Source organism: Drosophila obscura, unplaced genomic scaffold (genome assembly GCF_018151105.1).
Source record: "Drosophila obscura isolate BZ-5 IFL unplaced genomic scaffold, ASM1815110v1 contig_1, whole genome shotgun sequence".
NCBI lineage: Eukaryota > Metazoa > Arthropoda > Insecta > Diptera > Drosophilidae > Drosophila > Drosophila obscura.
In genome coordinates this window covers 11,247,908-11,267,061 of record NW_024542679.1, presented here as the reverse complement: position 1 = coordinate 11,267,061, position 19,154 = coordinate 11,247,908, and the positions used below count along the sequence as shown (strand labels likewise).

The 19,154-nt window shown below is 43.6% G+C and overlaps 1 protein-coding gene across 1 annotated transcript in view; it reads left to right on the top strand.

Moving 5' to 3' along the window:
* LOC111071229 (frizzled-2) overlaps window positions 1-14,382 on the top strand; it is a 99,416-nt gene extending 85,034 nt beyond the window's left edge. The window contains 2 exon segments of the mRNA XM_022362448.2: window positions 11,016-11,596; window positions 11,599-14,382. Of these exon segments, the coding sequence (XP_022218140.2) occupies window positions 11,242-11,596; window positions 11,599-13,670 (2,427 nt within the window). The 5' untranslated portion in view covers window positions 11,016-11,241 and the 3' untranslated portion in view covers window positions 13,671-14,382.
* Window positions 14,383-19,154: the final 4,772 nt, after the last annotated feature.

The window sequence follows — 19,154 nt, the reverse complement described above, 5'->3', positions numbered from 1 at the left end:
GAAATTAGTCAAAGTTGAAATCCGCTTGCATGCAAATTATGGTTATGGGCAATTTGGCCATTAGCCACAGAGTCATAAATTATATACAAGACCCACAAGCAGAGCAGAGCAGAGCGATGCCAAGCCCCATTGAAATTCCCCTCTCTAGCCAGGCAGAAAGCCAAAAGGAGGGGGGTTGAAGCTGCTTTGAGGGGACATGTGTGGTGTTGCCTGCCACGCATTCAAATTTATATCTATATAGTATATACATTCGTATCTATTGAATTTGTGGTCTCGAGACTGCACCAGCAGCAGCATCTCTGATGACTTTCAAGAGGGTGTTAAATTAGTTGGAAAATATTTCAGAAAATTATACATATACATACATAAACATTTTTTTTAAAACAGAAATCGCCCATATTTGTGGTTTTTGGTGTTTTGGGGTATTTATAGAATGTTCCACACACATTCGATGCGTGCCGTCTCTTGACTCAGAGCTGGTGGTAAATTAATCAGGCAATCTCTAGAACGAATTCTCATTTGTTTATCAAATTTATGACATTAGGTATCGATAAATTTGATTGTGGTTAAGGTTATTTATGCGACATCTATTGAGAGGGTTATTTTTATTGGTATTTATGGGAAATATGCATTGCTGACATTAATCAATTTAGTATATAGGTTTCAATTACATCTTAAGGTATTTATCAATCCAAACGATAAATATAAAGACATAAAAATAGATTTTTATCCATATATGTATATGTATGATATTAATTTAATCATATAATATGTATTATTCTGTAGTCAAATATTTTTAAATCCCACAATCGATATCCACAGATTTTGACCCACTCTGCCAGAAAATATAATTTTTTGTCTGCTTTGGATCATTTGAAAGCTGAACCAAAATTGACGCAACTAATTGATTTCGATATTTATTTAACATTTTGTGCCCGAAAGCCAAGAAAAACAAATGCTGCAGCAGAAGCAGCAGCTGAAGACGGGGGAATGCCATTAAAAGCCATTAACTGAAAACTTAAACGCATGCCAGAGAGACACACAAGGGGGAAGGGGTGCCGGTGCCCCAGGGGTTGGGGGCAAAGGCAGACACTGAGGTGGGGCGACGGTGGCTGCCTGCCCCGCGTGTTTATCGTTTGGCGTCGGGTCGCGTCTCGTCGCGTCGCGCGCACGCATGCCAACAAAATAAAGCAAGCTAGAAATACCATTAAATACTCTTTGTGGTAGGGGGGAATGGGGGGAAAGCAAATATATGTATATACAAAATACTCGTAATACAAAGCATATAGCCCAAAAGGAACACAAGAGAAATGGCAGCGAAAACAAGCATAAAAATCAATGCCAGGCAGCGGCAGCGGAAGAGACGCCCACCCACCTATCCCATCAGGGAGACCCCTCGAGGCGTATGCGTAATATTGGAAAGAGCTGCGAGGGAAGGAGCAGGAGAGGGAACTACAAAGAGAGAAACGGGAGAGAGAGGCATATAAACTAGAGTGAGAGATGGCGACAAATTTATAGCATTGAAATGGAAACCCAGACATCGAGACGTCCACGAGAATTGCCCACACAAATCCCACCAATCAGCATTCACACACACAAGCACACACACACACACACACACACGCCATTCAGCTTCCACTATCCACAACAACATTCTCTATCCACTCGAAACACTCGACAGTCACAGAAATTCAAAGTCAAAAACTACATGAAAATTGCAAAATTGTTTCCCAAAACAAATAAATAAAACACATTTCGGACAGTAGCAGCAGCAGGCAGGCAGCAGGCAGGCAGGCAGGCAGCCGCACTTCTCTCTCACTAAAAACTGAAATTTATGAACCATGTGTGAGGGATGTTGTTTGCATTGCATTAAATTGCATCAATTAATTGCCTTCCACACATCAAGAATGTTGCTTGTTGCAACAAAATGTTGCCCAAATCTAGTTCGGTGTTTTTGTGAAAAAGTAAATAGAATAAATGTCAGGGAATTAATTACTAAAATACGAGTATGGCTTTTAGACAAACAAATGGATAAATTATGGTGAAGTTTTTCTCAATTTTTGAGAATAATTGATGTGTTGAATTGCAGTGAAATCATTTAGAATTGAAGGTCTGTAGGAAAAGAGGCTTTAAAGTAAGAAAACCGTTTGATGAAAGTTGGAAATATTCAAGTTTCAAGTTCTGAGAAATTCTCAGAAAAGTTTTAACCGGCCACTGGAATTTTACTCAACTGTACTGTCTCTCTGTGGGCTGGGGAGTCGTCATATCCCAAGTTTAGCAATTAAGCAGCACTGAAAACAGCACCTCTGGAAAAGCCAGAGGTTACACACGCCAACAGACACGCTTTCTAACCCCCAAAAGTCACCTATGTACCGCCAAAGACCCAGACCCTTGCCCTTACCCTAACCTACCGCCGCATAGCCACCTCGTGGCTCACCATTAATTATCCATGTCAGCGGCATTTTGTCACACAAGACAAAGGCAACAGCAACATACAACATACGAGTGAGTAGTACATCCAAGAGCTATGCTACGGCTACGTATGATGACGATGACAACAACATCCTCGCACATTTCTCGGGGAGGCGGCATGTTGCAGATATATTTCACTTAATTTCCACACTGACATTAATTAATACGTGTACAGGGAGGAGGCACACACATGTGGCATGTGGAATAAGGGAGGAGAATGGCCATAGCCATAGGATAGGTTTAGAATAGGTGTATGTAGCCCAGAGGTTGAGGTTGTTGCTGTTAGGGGCACTAAAAATGTTGTATGTACGAGATGTTATGGCTAAATGGGGAGCTTCAACTATCCACAACTATATAGAATAACAGAGAGTGAAAGAGAGATACAGAGTGAAAGGAACATGCGGAGAAACATGCTAAATTGTCAACCTAGAACTTTGGACATACTCGTACTCGTACTCTTACTAACATGCAACATTCTCATACTCATACTCGTATTGTCGTGTGTGTGTTTCTCCTGCCCTTGTGGCACCCGTTTGCCGACACCCTCCTCCTCATGTGGCTCTCGTTTGCCGCTTGACGCTTTCCGAATGACCATAAAAATCGTTTTTATTACATGTGTGACAACAACAACCACAGAATCTAGTGGAAAACACTGGGTAATAGTTTTTCCTGTGTATTTTTCAATGTTGTCTGACAGTTGCTTATTTTTTAACAGCGCTTGGTTCTCTTTAATTGCCATAAAAAATAATAAAAGAGAAGACGAGCCAGCCAGAAACAGACAACAGACAAACCGGCGACAAAAGTTAACTCTTTCTCTCTCTGTATGTGCTGTGTCTTGCTTTCTCTCAATTAGTTTTTCCACACACAAAACAGAGAATATTTCATTGGATTTTTAGGATTCAATTACTTTTATTCCCCCCCGCGAATGGTGCGGGGTGTAAAAATGCCATCATCGTTATTAGCCATAAAATGTTGGTCGCTTATTAAATATAGCCCATAAATGTAAATCGTGGGATAAATGGGGCAGTAATAATATTTTTCAAACAAAAATAATCATAAAATAAATGTCGTAAAAATATACCAACTGCAATTTAAAGGTGGAAAAGGGAAATTACAATAAAATGTCCAACGATAATAAATTTTTGTGGTTATGAAAAAATGAACAATATATAGAAGCAAAACAGGAAACACCAAATACAAAATATGGGAAATAAAATAATTATTTGCTAAAAATGGAAATTAAAAATCGTATAATCGAATTCAATTTTATAAATAACTTTAAGGCATTTCCATAAAAGAAAACCCTTTTAAAATGCATAAAAATAATCTAAATATATTCTGTTGCATCCCACCCCAGAGGCACATCCGTTTATTATATACTCAACACTCAATATACGAGTATCTGTATCTTTGTGGCACCTCAATATATCTTTGTGGCACCTTCTTTCACATGTCCATATGTACTAGTAGTACTGCGGGGAAAAACCCATGAAAATGTTTATAGTTCCTCTCTCGCGGTGGCGCTGTTTTATGATGCGTTAAAGTTTCATCATAAAGCGTCTTTTTTTTCTGCCCTTAAAAATTTCATTCTCCTGTAAATGTGCCACATCCGGAAGCAACAAAAATGTCTGTATTATATTTTCTTTATTCTTTTTGGGGCATTTAATTTTCGTAGCCCACAAAATGTCCTTGTTTGATGGGAGGCGTGATGGCGTGGCAAGCATAGGAAAGGGAAAGAGACAGAGACAGAGTGAGAAGGCAGTAGAAGGAGACGGACGGAGAGACATACGCGTAGAAAGGGAGTGCAAGGCAATTCGTTTTTAATTGTTTTCCTTCCTGTCTTCCCCCCAAATGCAGGGAGTGCAAACGAAAAGAGGCACTGCTTGCTGCTGCTGCTGCTGCTGCTGCTACTGTGGGGCGCTAGGGGTGTGGCAACAACTGTCAAAATATAAACGCCTGCTCATGCTGCAAAATTTGAAATGAAAAACGGCAAGGGAAATGCTAGCCACGGGGCAGGACAAATCTGTGGATACCCTTCCTTGCAGATGCATTGTTGTTAGGGTAGATTTCTGATATAGAAATACGATTTAGATCCATACAAATAAATGTGATCTTTCTGCTGATATTCGCTCTGAAAATAAATTAATTAATGATGGAAACAGAAAGACCGAAAGTTGCCCAAGTCCCCCAAATAATGAGCCAGATAAGATCTCTGTATCGATTCTACTTACATCTACTTGTACTTCTGCTTTCACTGCCTTTCAAACATCTCATGAAAACCAACATACCCCTCACCCAGAGCATAAGAAGGGAAATCTGCGAACAAGAGTGGGACAGGACACTTTCACCCACCCAAAAAAGCAGCACATGTGCAGCAGGAGGATTCGTCTTTTTTTGTTTTTGTTTTTGCTGTGCCCTTTGCAGTGAAGACACTTGACACTCTATTGTGTTTAGTCAGCCAGCCGACAGTTCACGCTGAACACCCCGTGCACCCTCTCTTTCTCTCTGCAGTGTGTCCTGCAGCTGCAGTCGTCCTCTTGTCTTGTTATTAGCAAAATTTACCAGGAAGGCCAAACCCGTGAAGGAAACCCGGAACAAAAATCGGAAATTTAATTTTATTTTCATGTAATTTTTCGCCCTCTTTGCTGTCGCCGTACGTTTTGTCCTTTCTGCGGTGTCATTTGCAAAAAGAAAACTGAAAAAAGAAGAAATAAATATTCAATAATAGAAATCAACCCCGATAAGGGTGGCCCTTATCCCACGGGGGGTGCTACGTCTATGGGGTTGAAAAAAACCAAACACAAATTTGACATTTGTAAATCGTTTTGCACTCTCTCTCTCTCTCTCTCTCTCTGTTTCCGATCTCTGAGGATGGATCTTTGGTTATTTATGCATTTTAGCTTTTGTGGCCAGCCTCATGATTCATCAAAAGGCCAAAATGAGGGTTCCCAAGAGAGGCTCAGAGAGGCTGGAGTGGCACAGAGATACTTTTGGGTAGTAATCATAAAAATCAGCAAAGTAAGCAGCAGGAGCGGCTCAAAGGGCGGAGAGTGGAGAGCCCCCACTTAATTAAAATTTAATTGTAAAAACGCTAAAAAACTATGCCAGAAATTAAAAAAAAAAAAAAGCAAGCAGCATTTAATGATGGCCAGGCGGGTACCAAAGGAGCCCAAACAATTTGCATTCCCGCATACCGCTAAAAAGCAGCAGCAGCAGCAGCCACAAAGCAACAAAAGCCAGTCCCTCAACCCCACCCCCCCTTGCAGCCTGCCGAACATTAGATCAAAGGGAACGGAACGGAACCAAATGTTTCAGCTGGTAAGAAGAGAGTACTTAGGGAACGGCCCCTCTGCCTCTCCTGGAAAAGTGTAGCAAAAGTGTGACAGAAAAGCCAAGTGGCAGTGGCAGGCGGATTTGCGGATGGGCGGATGGGCTGAGTTGCGCGCTTAAATGTCAATGATTTTAATGGGCGGACGCGCAAAAATCTTGAGCCAGTTTTCGTGTTTATTAGAGAGAACACACAGAGAGAGAGAGCGAGAGAGAGAGCAACATAGAAAGAGAGAGCAGAGAGAGGAAGCACCCACCAGAGGGAGCCAAAGCTCACAGGAGACCAGCAAAAAGCAGCAGGAGCTTGCACAACAACTGTGCTGCAACTGTGCAACCTGCCACTGAACCCGCCCTCCCCTGCCCGCTTCTATTTGCACTGTGATGACTGCTGCGTTTGTAAGGTCATGGAACTTGTCTGCATTGACTTTGAGAGGCAGGAGGAGCAGGAGACCAGGTGGCGTGGCAGTGGGTGGCAAAGAAAAACTTTTTTCATTTTGCTTCTCACTCTACTAAACTCTACCTGTCGCGCCCTTACTCTCCCTTCGTCTCTCTCCCTCTCCAGTGGAGGAGGAGGTGGACAAACTGTGTTTTCATTTCTGCGCCGCTACGCGCTTTTTGATGCCGCCGCCAACAAGGCAAACAGTTGCTCCTGTTTCTGCCCCTGCTGCTCCTGCTGCACCCATTGGCACTCCTACCACCCTTTGGTCGGACGGTGGCTGTTTCCCAGCTTTTCATGGCGAGTTTTTCAATTGATTTTCGCGGTTTGCTTTTTGCCTTTGCGAAGCAGCCAAGGCCACCAGAGCCAGAGCCATGTTTCCGCCGACTGTTGCACCTGTGTGAGCCCTTCTGGAGTTTTGTTGCTGCTGCTTCAACGCTTCTTTGTGTGATAGATGCAGCAGCAGTGGCAGCAGCAGCAGCAGCAGAGGGGCAGAGCCATAGAAAAGTTTAAGTGCTTTGTGGGCAATTTTTTTTCTCTCTTTTTTTTGGCTTTTTTTCCAAGATTTTCCTTATGTTTTTTTGCTGCTCAACGAACGATTTGGAGCCGTTTTGTGTATGAAGACCTCTTTGGACTGACGTTTTACTTCTGCCTCCCTCTCGCTTTGATTGATTGATTGATTGGCCACCATCATGGGGCGGCGATAAGCATTCGATTAGCATTCTCTTTGAGGTCGCAGAAAGCGGAAGAGAAGATGCGATGCGATGCTGCCCGCCTCCTCTCTGTGGTCTCTCATTGTTTGGTTTAATTGCTCATCAACATTAACCCTTCTCTGCCTGCCTGCCTCCTCCTCTGGCAGTTAAATTTTATTTCCCCTCCTCCTTTCCCACTCTCTTCTATTTTTGTGTGTATTTTGTTTTTGGCTTTTTGTTGAATCAAGTGAGAGATTTCTTGATGGGCGGAAATTGGTTTTAAAATTTGTTTAAGACTCAGCACCCACACCACACACACACACACACACCTCTGGGGGAGAGGAGATCTCTGCTTTGGGGGCAACTGTACTTTCTGCAAAAACAACACTTGCCACATGTCTGTGTGCCTTTTTCTCTTGTTGCTGTGTTTAATTAAAAAACAGTCACAGGCACAGTAAGCAGGTTGCAAGCAGCAGAGCAGCAGTAGTTGTCGCCGTTGCATGTCTGGGATGTTGTCTTGTTGTCGCGCTACCAACTTTGGTCACAGCTTCCGCTGCTGCTGCATGCTGCATGGTGCATGGTGCATGCTGCTTGCTGTTGCCGTTGCGACCTCTTTAGTGCATTGAAGCGCAGAGCCATTCACCAATTTCCAGTTGTTGCTGGTGGCACGCACTTGCAGATCGACAGAGATCTACCTCGCTGCACCTTCTCCTCTCTCTCTCGCTCTTCTCTGTGCGTCAAGTCTTTGGCAAACATGGCCAAGAGTCAGGCAGGCAGGCAGGTCTCTAAGCCTGTTGCTGTTGCTGTGGCCATGTTGCCGTGCCGCGCCAGTGGAGAGAGAGAGCAAACATCGTTGAGACTTGTTGGCATCGTGATTTTGTATAAATTCTAGACCCACAGAGCCCCACAAAAGCCCCTCTTGGCCACGCCACGCCACGCCATGAGCTGGCAAAAAAAAAAGCGATTGGCATAGCCTTTAGGTTTTTCTTTTTCCTTCAATAATAATAATAATAATTTGTTACTCGTAACGAGCTTTGAGGCCTCTGAGCCGCGCTCCACCGCTCCACGCTTGTTAACAATTAAATAAACAATATGAGTCTGCAGTAAATATTCCTCCGCTGAGTGGAGAGAGAATGGAGAGAGAGAGAGAGAGAGGAGGAGAAACAACAAATCATTAAACAAACATTAAGCCACAAACAAACATTTGGCTACCACTCAAGAGAGGCAGAGAGAGATCCGTGGAGATCCATTCGTCACCGCCACTTGAGACATTTTTCTCTATTAAAAACAATATTTATGCACGCTCTTCTCTACAGAGAAACAGTGAGAGACAGAGACAGAGAGAGAGAGGCACGTTTGCTATTATTTCCAGGCCATTTCCCATGAACAAGCTGCCCCCTTCCACGTAGAATAATCAGAATCAGTGCCGTGCCCATATCCCATAGACCAAAGCCCCCCGATTCCTGATGCTTCTGCTGCCTGCCTGCCTGCCACTTGACTCTTTGTAATAACAAGAGCATGTTGTTGCTGAACACTGGACTACTACCGCTATGGCTATGGCAACGGCAACGGCTAAATGTGGAACCCGTTGTGAAACGTGGCTTTTCCATATAGTAGTAGTACTCCGTGGTACTTGCTTGTACCCCGCCCGATATGGGTTTCCCTTCTTTTCATTTGTGCTCTCTGGTCACCCATTTTAGTCACGTTTCTTTCATTTCGAATATGATTTTCGCCTGGGCTGTTTTTGGACACAAACCAATTAGACTTTTCCCTCGTTTTGCCGTCAGCTATTTGTCGCATTGTTCTTTCGGGCCAAAAAGGTCTAATTTTCACTGCTTGAAGGGAGGAGGCGGCTTCAGCAGAAATCTGCTTGTGGTATTAATGTTGGCAGGGGAAACTTGTGGAGAAATTTATCGAATTCCAAATCTAACAAAATCTAGACCTAGATTTCTTTTTCTTTAAAGTATTTCCAAATTAAAATCCAAAAAATTCTCAAAAAATAATAGAATTTCTTGTACTTCGAATGATAACAACCAAATTTTTCCCTGAAACATTTTTATTATGTATAACCCACTAATATTTCCCACCTATTATTGGGTGTAACCGCTCAAACTTAATTACAACCTCAATAACACTATACCTTGACATATGACTGACAGATGGGCTGACGCTCTGCTGCTGTCATTTGAGAAGAGAGTGGAGGGTAGAATATTATATAAGCATCACCACAAATTATAGATGGCCTGCCCCGCCTTCCCATCCATAAGTAATAATCATCTACATATAACTAAAACAGATATGCATTTCGGTTGGCTGTCGGTAATCGATATCGGACTCACGCGCGCCTGGCATTATTTCTCACGATTCAACCGAATGTGGCTGCTGCTGCTGCTCGGATCCGATCCGATTCGATTCGATGCCTGCCCACATTTCGATATTGAATTTCAACGTTTATTTTTGGCGCTACCCTCCGCCTGCTACTCAAGCGGTAATCACAACAACAACAAGAACAACACTTGGGCTCCAAGCAACCCCCATTTTCCCATTTTCCCATTTCCCTGGCCCAAGCAATAGCAGCAGCAGTAGCAGCGTATTTACTTAATTATTTTGAAGTGCTTGGCAAACATTTTAACACGAAAAATGTTTCAGTCCGAAAGCAGCAACACTCTTTCGGGGGGTGGTGTGTAAATGGTGGGAGGGGAGGGGACTGGACCCACTACCCACTCCATTGCATGACGAACGACGGACACACACACAAAATGTTATTAATTAAAATGTCATTCATTCAGTAAATCAGAAACAATGAAAGGACTTTTCGGTAGCATAGAACAAAAGCGGCGGGAGCTGAGGATTGCAGCTGCTGTTGACAGTTTTTCCAAGGGTCTTGTCTTGCTGCTTTAAAGCTCCCTTTTAGAGGAGCTCCATTCCATCGAGAAGCAGCAGCAGCAGGGGCAAGTGGCAGCAGCTGTGGACCACACGCAGCAGAGAAGCAGCAGCAGCAGCAAGAAGGCTAAAGAGTCACTCCGTGGATGGATGCTGAAACTGAAACTGAGACAATCTGACCGCAAGAGCCAGCCACAAATATGTATGTCACTTGACACTTGCTAAAAACTGTGCTCCAGCAGCAAGTGGAGACTAAAGTATCTTGTAGATAAATTTCGTGACTTTGAACAGAAGCTCTGCTTAAATTGCCCTTCACTGCTGGAGCACTTGCTGTCCAGCTGTCAATTTGTGGATCTCTTTCTCGGTTACAGCTGCCTGGCTGACATTTTGGGGTTTACCACAAACTGTTGGGGATATCATGTCTTGGATATTCATGTTACGGCTAGCAGCAGCAGCAGCAGATTCACGTTCCCGTAGATAGGCAGCTGACACAGAAAACAAAAAAGATGCCCCACTCTCTTCGTCTCCCTCTCTTTCTACAGCATTTTGACTGACGCGTCAAGTGAGCAATTGTCTTGAATTAATTTCTGCCTCATCACATCCCCATCCCCATTCCCAATCCTCTTTCCATTTATCCATCAGCCATTTCACACCCTTTCTGGGCAAACACTTTGATCAGCAGCAGCAGCAGGCCATGCAGTGGATGCAGTCCACTTCCCGACCAGCAGACGCCGTCAAATTTAATAAAAATCACTGATTTTGATTGATGCGCCTCCAGAGGGAGGTAGAGGGAGTCGTCCCATCAACACCATCATCAGAGTTCCCTTTAGCAAATATTGTTGCAAGGGTTGCAGCAGCAGCAGCAGCATGGCGGGGGGTGGGGGGAGTACGTACTGGTTGACATGTGACATCGGACGACATGTCCAAGTGTTCGCCTCGACGCCGCTCAATTGAAACAAATGAAGCACAAGAGAAGTCCGTTTCACTCCAGAGACAGGAAAGAGCATTTCACAACAGCAACTTGTCGACGCCTCTCCCATCAGCGATGCCCCCAGAGCTCTCTTTAGAGCTTTTCTTTTTTGTTTGTCTATGAAATCAGTTGATATTTAACCCTCGGATAGTTAAGGTCTTACAGCTAGAGATTTAAGGATTCATCTATATTTTTCTTGTACTAATTGTATCTTTTATCTCTGTTGTATTTACAGCTAGGCCAGGCCGTTTGTCGAGCGTTGACAATTTGACGCTGGAAGCTACGGAAGAGAATCTGAAGAGAATCTGCTTTGCATTCGCATTTATTCCCCTATCCAAAGACAGGGAAGAGTGTTAGAGAGAGAAACGCAGAGCCAAAGCCACCCCAAGGGTGCGTCCCCACACTCACAAAAAGAACTCAAGCTTACAGAAAGCTCAAAGCTACAAAGCTACGCGCTCAACATGAAGTGCCACAAGAACAACCGAGTGGCAGGACTCGTAGTAGTGCTATTCCTGTGCCTCAGCAGCGGCGGCAGGGCACTGCCAGACAGTTCACAGCACATTCCCGACCATGGCATGGGCATGGGCATGGGAATGGGATCCCACGGCATGGACGTGAGTCCTGCGCCCGGGTATGGCGTGCCAGCCATACCCAAGGACCCGAACTCGCGGTGCGAGGAGATCACGATACCCATGTGCAGGGGCATCGGCTATAATATGACATCGTTTCCCAACGAAATGAACCACGAGACGCAGGACGAGGCGGGACTGGAGGTGCACCAGTTCTGGCCCCTGGTGGAGATCAAGTGCTCGCCGGACCTAAGTTCTTCCTGTGCAGCATGTACACGCCGATCTGCCTGGAGGACTACCACAAGCCGCTACCCGTGTGCCGCAGCGTCTGCGAGCGGGCGCGTTCCGGCTGTGCCCCCATCATGCAGCAGTACAGCTTCGAGTGGCCCGAGAGGATGGCCTGCGAGCACCTACCGGTGCACGGGGACCCGGACAACCTGTGCATGGAGCAGCCCTCATACACGGAGGCGGGTGGCAGCGGTGGCAGCAGCAGCGGCGGATCGGGCGGATCCGGCAGCGGCTCTGGAGGATCGGGCGGAAAACGCAAGCAGGGCGGCAGCTCCGGCGGCAGTTCGGGCGGTTCGTCGACGTCCAACAAGTGCCGCGGAAGGAATTCAAAAAACTGCCAAAATCCCCAAGGGGAAAAGGCAAGCGGAAAAGAGTGCGCGTGCTCGTGCCAGTCGCCGCTAATCTCCCTGGGGAAGGAGCAGCTCCTGCAGCAGTCGCCCATGCGGCACCATCACTGGTACATGAACCTCACTGTCCAAAGGATCGCCGGCGTACCAAACTGCGCCATTCCGTGCAAGGGTCCGTTCTTCAGCAACGACGAAAAGGACTTCGCCGGCCTCTGGATCGCCCTGTGGTCGGGCCTATGCTTCTGCAGCACCCTCATGACCCTAACCACATTCATCATCGACACCGAAAGGTTTAAGTACCCGGAGCGGCCCATTGTCTTCCTCTCCGCCTGCTACTTCATGGTGGCCGTCGGCTATCTCTCGCGCAACTTCCTGCAGAACGAGGAGATCGCCTGCGATGGGCATCTGCTCAAGGAGAGCTCCACCGGCCCCCACTCGTGCACCCTGGTCTTCCTGCTCACCTACTTCTTTGGCATGGCCTCCTCCATCTGGTGGGTGATCCTCAGCTTCACCTGGTTCCTGGCCGCTGGCCTCAAGTGGGGCAACGAGGCCATCACCAAGCACTCGCAGTACTTCCACCTGGCCGCCTGGCTGATACCCACCGTCCAGTCGGTGGCCGTGCTTCTGCTCTCCGCCGTCGACGGCGATCCCATACTGGGCATCTGCTACGTGGGCAACCTCAATCCGGACCACCTGAAGACCTTCGTGCTGGCGCCGCTCTTCGTCTACCTGGTAATCGGCACGACCTTCCTGATGGCCGGCTTCGTGTCCCTCTTCCGGATACGATCGGTGATCAAGCAGCAGGGCGGCGTGGGCGCCGGCGTCAAAGCCGATAAGCTGGAGAAGCTGATGATCCGCATCGGCATCTTCTCCGTACTTTACACGGTGCCTGCCACCATTGTCATCGGTTGCTATCTGTACGAGGCCGCCTACTTCGAGGACTGGATCAAGGCGCTGGCCTGTCCCTGCGCCCAGGTGAAGGGTCCCGGCCGTAAGCCCCTCTACTCCGTGCTGATGCTCAAGTACTTCATGGCCCTGGCCGTGGGCATCACCTCCGGCGTATGGATCTGGTCCGGCAAAACGCTCGAGAGCTGGCGCCGCTTCTGGCGTCGACTGTTTGGGGCGCCAGATCGCACTGGGGCCAATCAGGCGCTGATTAAGCAGCGACCGCCCATTCCACACCCGTACGCTGGATCCGGAATGGGCATGCCCGTGGGCTCGGCGGCTGGATCGCTGCTGGCCACGCCCTACACACAGGCTGGAGGCGCCTCGGTGGCCAGCACCAGCCACCACCATCTGCACCACCATGTTCTCAAGCAGCCGGCGGCCAGCCACGTATGACATGGAGAGTCGGGAGGAGCTTCAACCATGGGCGGTGGTGGCGGCGGCGGCAGCACCATTGGCGGCGGCAGCGTGCTGGGCGGACACGGCACGGGCATGAGCAATAGTACGGTTGGCATGGGAGCTCCTCCTGGCAGCTTGATGCACGGCGGCGGCGCCAATGGCGGCGCCCCCGGCAATATCTACGGCAATGGCAATGGCGGTGTGGGTGTGGGTGGCGGCGGACAGAGTACGGCACCAGGTTCGGTGATTGATTCGAGGGCCGTCTCCGTGGTGGTGACACTGCCCGGTGGTCCGGGATCCCAGCATCAGGGGCAGGCGTTGAGCGATTACGGTCCCATATAGTTAATGGTACGCCCGGACACCACGCACTGGGTCTCGACGAGTAGCTTCAGTCAGTTGTAAGTCCTTTCACTCACTCACTCGCACTCGCCACACTCTCCATCTCTGTCTCACTGTGTGTCTGTCTGTCTGTCACTCTCACACGTAGTAGTATCCACACACACACACACACTCTTTCTGTCTCTCATTCGCAAAGGTTTGAAGCAATTGCCATATTAATTCTTGTAGCTGTAGATTTGTTTTTAGGAGGAAAACGCAACAAAATAAGCAACACTCTGCATTAAGATTCTAGTCCAAAAACCTTTGTCATCGATATAGCAGATAACCGATAGGAGATAGTCGATAGCCAGCGATAGCAGACGAGAGCAAAGTGCAGCGAAACAGCACCGTGTGAGCAAAGAGAAAAGGGGGAGAAAGTCGAGAGCGAAATCAGAATTACGGAGAGCCAAATTGAAGATCAAATCTAGATCCAGAAGCAGTCGCGCGGTCTGTTCCATCCCTACCATAATCGAGAACTACTTTCCTATTCCTAATTATTTATACACAACAGCCTTTGTTCTAACCCAATCACACACACACGCACACCAACACACTTTCTTCAACGAAATAGACTGAGAAATGCAAAAACCAATTAAGAAGTAACATACGCGGGGGGTTGAAACGGCGAATAAACGAAGGAGATCTGCGTAGAGTAGAAAGCACTCTGCCCCACACACTGCCAAGTCAGAGCCACGAGCCATATTTCGAAATTACAACTAACTTTTAATCAAACTAACTAAACTATTAACCTTAACCTAAACATAAACACACAGAAACGTAAACTAAAACAAACAAAAAAGAACAACAACAGATAAAAACCCTTTCGAATGAACGTAGAAATACATTTAAAAATATAAAGTTGCGATTCTACGGTTGTCGCATTATCAAAGAGCAGGGCGAAACATTTGCCAGTTACCATTTGTAAATTATTTAATCTAACCTTTAAGCCATTACCCAACACTAAGTTTTGTACATAGTATTTTCGAAAACGCCGCTTAGTCTGTAAACGAACATTTTTTTGAGACGTGTCGAGACGAGATGAGAGGAATCCCTGAAACTAAAATAGAAATTGCATTTCAAGCATCAAGCGCAACTCTGCATTTAAGCTCAAAAATTGAATTTAATTTTTACAACAAAACCCGACCCCCCTGTCCGATTTTCCCTTAACATATATATATATATTAAAATTGCCAACATTTGCATCCGAAAAGCAGGGCATTTTTTTGCATTTAAAAAAGAAGCAAAACTAAAAATTGTATAAAGCTAAACATTTATATAAGAGTATTAAAATTAAATTGTAATCGTAGTCGTAAACGGAAAAAAGAAAAAAAAAACAAACAAAAATATCTATCAAGCATTAAAAATTAAAAACTATTGTATTTAAACTTAATATTTATATATATATATTATTGTATACAATATATGTATGTGTATGTATTGTATGTATATGCATGGTAAAAGCGACAATTTAACTGTTGGCATTTGAAACCATTTCACATACGAAAAAAAAGAAGAAGAAACCTTTAAATTACGAGCATAAATTATATGATATAGCAACAACTACCATATGTGTGTAATGTTTTTTAGCAACTATAAACTATTTCTATAAACAAAACGAAAAATATGCAAAAGCTGTAATAAAAAAAACACATACAATTATTTAACTCTTGATTTTGATTCTCTATTGATTTGAGTTCCTGAGTTTCTTATGCATGAAAAGTAAGTAAATTTGTTATTTCAGCTTTGCTTTGTTTGTTATTTATTTATTTTTTACTATTTCTTGTGTGATTTCTTATTGACTTTTAGCATTTACAAGAGATTCCCTCGACACTTATACGTATCATTAAAACGAAGCTCTCCAAGTTAAGCAAACAAAAACGCAGAAACCAAAACCAAAACCAAAAACGAGTAAACATTAATTAGCAAATTTCTCTACACGACGTACAATGTTTAATATACATATTATAAATATTGAACACGGCGGAAAGCAGAATCCATAGCATTACCAGATACCAAATTTATGCGTAACTATTTGATGTTGTTAATAAGCTTACAAAAATATTGCTAGCTAGTAGCGTTTAGTTTAGTTTCATGGGAATTCGGGTCGTCCCATTGGACGCTTTTTCCCACTTTAGTTTGAGGCGTAAATAGCAAACGCTTTTATCTATTATAATAAATATAAAATACAAAAAAATATTAAAGGCTAAAGAGTGTAACGAATATACGTAAATGGGATAAAAACCAAATGAAATGAAAGGCAGAATGTAAAAAATAATTAATGCAAATATTATTCAGTTTAAGCGACTCGACTCGAAACAGTTTCCGTTGATTTTTTGTGATTGAAAATTCATTTACTAAATTGATGAACCGATGAAATTGATTGCAATTTGCGAATGTATACGATTTTTTAATTTTAATAAAAAGGAAACCTATAAGCGAAAATATTTCACAATGGAGTGGATTTTAAAAAAAGGATAATGCTGAGCGAAAAGGATAGAAATAGGAGGAAAGGTGATTGATCGATTAGTTGAAGTTACACAGAAACCAGAAACTTGACGTCAAGTGTAGTTGTGAATTGTATTTTGTGAAATGTTTAAAATTAAATAAAATCCAAAAAACCAAAAACAAATTCTATATACAACATGAAAACCATTTTAAAGATACAATATATAAATCAAAACCATAACGAAGCGATGTTATAAATTGTGAATCAATTTTTACAACACCAAAAAAAAAAAAAATAACACGAAAAGACGAGAATCAAATGCGTTATCACAACCGAATATACGAAACAGCAGCAGCAGCAACAACAAACAACAATAATATTAAATACATTTGTAATTGAAAAAGAAAAACCATTTAAAATAAAATTTAACAGCATAAGATGTGCAGTTTCTTTTAACGACAATGGGCACAGAAATCAATTGATTGCCTCAAATGGCCAGTGCGGCCCTGGGCAATAGATGGATGGATAATGGGAGAAGCTGGAGGAAAAAAAGCGTTCAGGCTATAGATTGTTTCAATCAATAGTGTTTGTTTTTACGCTTGGGGCATGTTATATATCGATTGATATTAAAAAGGGCAATATTCTTATTGTCATTGAGTCCAAAGTGACTGAAACTTATCGGGGATATTCTGCCGATCACGAGATGGCATGGCACGTTTAGATCGGATGAGAAGGGACAAAGTTATGCAGTCAGCAAAACCATACAGTATATGTAAGTGCTCGCTGACAAAAGCTGACTGATATGAAAAAAATATATTCGAATTGCTCACTGACAAAAGCTGACTGATATGAAACGAAAATTTAATTGCTTGCTGACAAAAGCTGAATGATATGAAACTTTTGAATGCTCGCTGACAAAAGCTGACTGATATGAAACGCTCACAAAAGTACTATTTTTATGCTCACTGCGCTGCCGACGGGGCTTACTGACAAAAGCTGACTGATGTGAAACTTTTTAATGCTCACTGACAAAAGCTGACTGATATGAAACTATTTGATGCTCACTGACAAAAGCTGCCTGATATGAAACTTTTTAATGCTCACTGACAAAAGCTGACTGATTTGAAACGAAAAATTAATTGCTCGCTGACAAAAGCTGACTGATATGAAACTTTTTAATGCTCGCTGACAAAAGCTGACTGATATGAAACTTTTCAATGCTCGCTGACAAAAGCTGACTGATATGAAACTCTTAAATGCTCGCTGACAAAAGCTGCCTGATATGAAACTTTTTAATGCTGACTGACAAAAGCTGACTGATATGAAATGAACAATTAATTGCTCGCTGACAAAAGCTGACTGATATGAAACTTTTTAATGCTCGCTGACAAAAGCTGACTGATATGCAACTTTTCAATGCTTGCTGACAAAAGCTGACTGATATGCAACTTTTCAATGCTCGCTGACAAAAGCTGACTGATATTAAACTCTTAAATGCTCGCTGACAAAAGCTGCCTGATATGAAACTTTTTAATGCTCACTGACAAAAGCTGACTGATATAAAACGAAAAATTAATTGCTCGCTGACAAAAGCTGACTGATATGAAACTTTTTAATGCTCGCTGACAAAAGCTGACTGATATGAAACGAAATTATTTAATTGGTCTGTATGATTAGTGGCAAAACACACAAGATTTTCAGGCTGATTACGTCTAAAAAGTATTTTTTGGGGTTGGGTGTGTTTGAAAATTATGAAGCATGCTTTCAGGCTGAGCATTAGTATATCCTTGGTCCTGGATAAGGACTCCATCAAATCAAAATCATATGACCGATCGTTTGGCAGCAAGGCAAATTGCGTTGCTAAATGATATTTTCAGTCAAATGCCTATAATTGCGATCCTTATCACCTCAACCTGAAAATCTGCCATTTTAAAATAAATCCCAGCCCAAAAAATACATCATACATTTTGCATCCTGTTTTCGAACCATTTTTTATTTGAAAAAGCTCACTGTTAAGCTGATGGGAAGAATTATCCATTGAGGTGGCAACATGCCATCAGAGATGGACTAAAATCGAAAGTTAAATTTAGTACAATAAAATAAACTAACTGCTGTTATTGGTTTACGACCAAAAGGTGGAGCCAGGAAAAAGTTTTTAACCTACGAAAGTCTTTCAATTTTCAACGTACTTTCATTAATTACATTTTATGTTTATTATAAACGCTTGGGCGTATCCTTGAAGCTTAATTAATATAATTTGAAAAGAGTTATATAAATTAATACTTATACGAAGACGGTGTTACTACATCATTCATCATCGCCTCGCCGGGCCATGGCTGCAAAAAGAGAACTTTCAAAATATAAGTACATTGCAATTATTTTTCAATTATATGGACTTGCCAATGTTGTCGGACACTCAGCGAGGGCCAGCCAGACTGCCACGTCCTTGCCAAAGTATTAAAACACGAATTTTCGCATGGAATGGCAGACAAAATATATATGTATAAGTAGTGCGGCTATATGTAACGCTTATATCTACTTACATACTTATTTTTAGTGCCAGCTGAGCGGATCGGAGCGGAGCGGAGCAGAGTAAAATAGCTGAGATGGCCTTACATGCATAAATATTTCAACCGACTTCTGCCGCTGCTTTGCTTGTTGCCATTTTCAAGAGCAAGGCGAGCCGTAACAAGGTCTCTGCTGCTGCTACTGCTGCTTCTGTTGCCACAAGCGAAAACTATTCGCAGACTCGTGTGAGGACAAAAGTTATGCCTCCCGCCGCAGCACACGCAGCCTCCCCTTTCTATTCATCTGGTCAACAGGTTGAAAAACGAGAACATTTCTAAAAGTTTCTGAAAGTTTCCAAAACGAAAAATTAGAGCCCCCTAGACCCTCTTAGGACACTCGTGGCCATGGGAATTCAATTAGTACAACTAGCGCTAATTAATCTCAAATTGAAAGCTTTCCACTTGTTGAGAAAGGTTTTTCGAAAATGCCAAAAC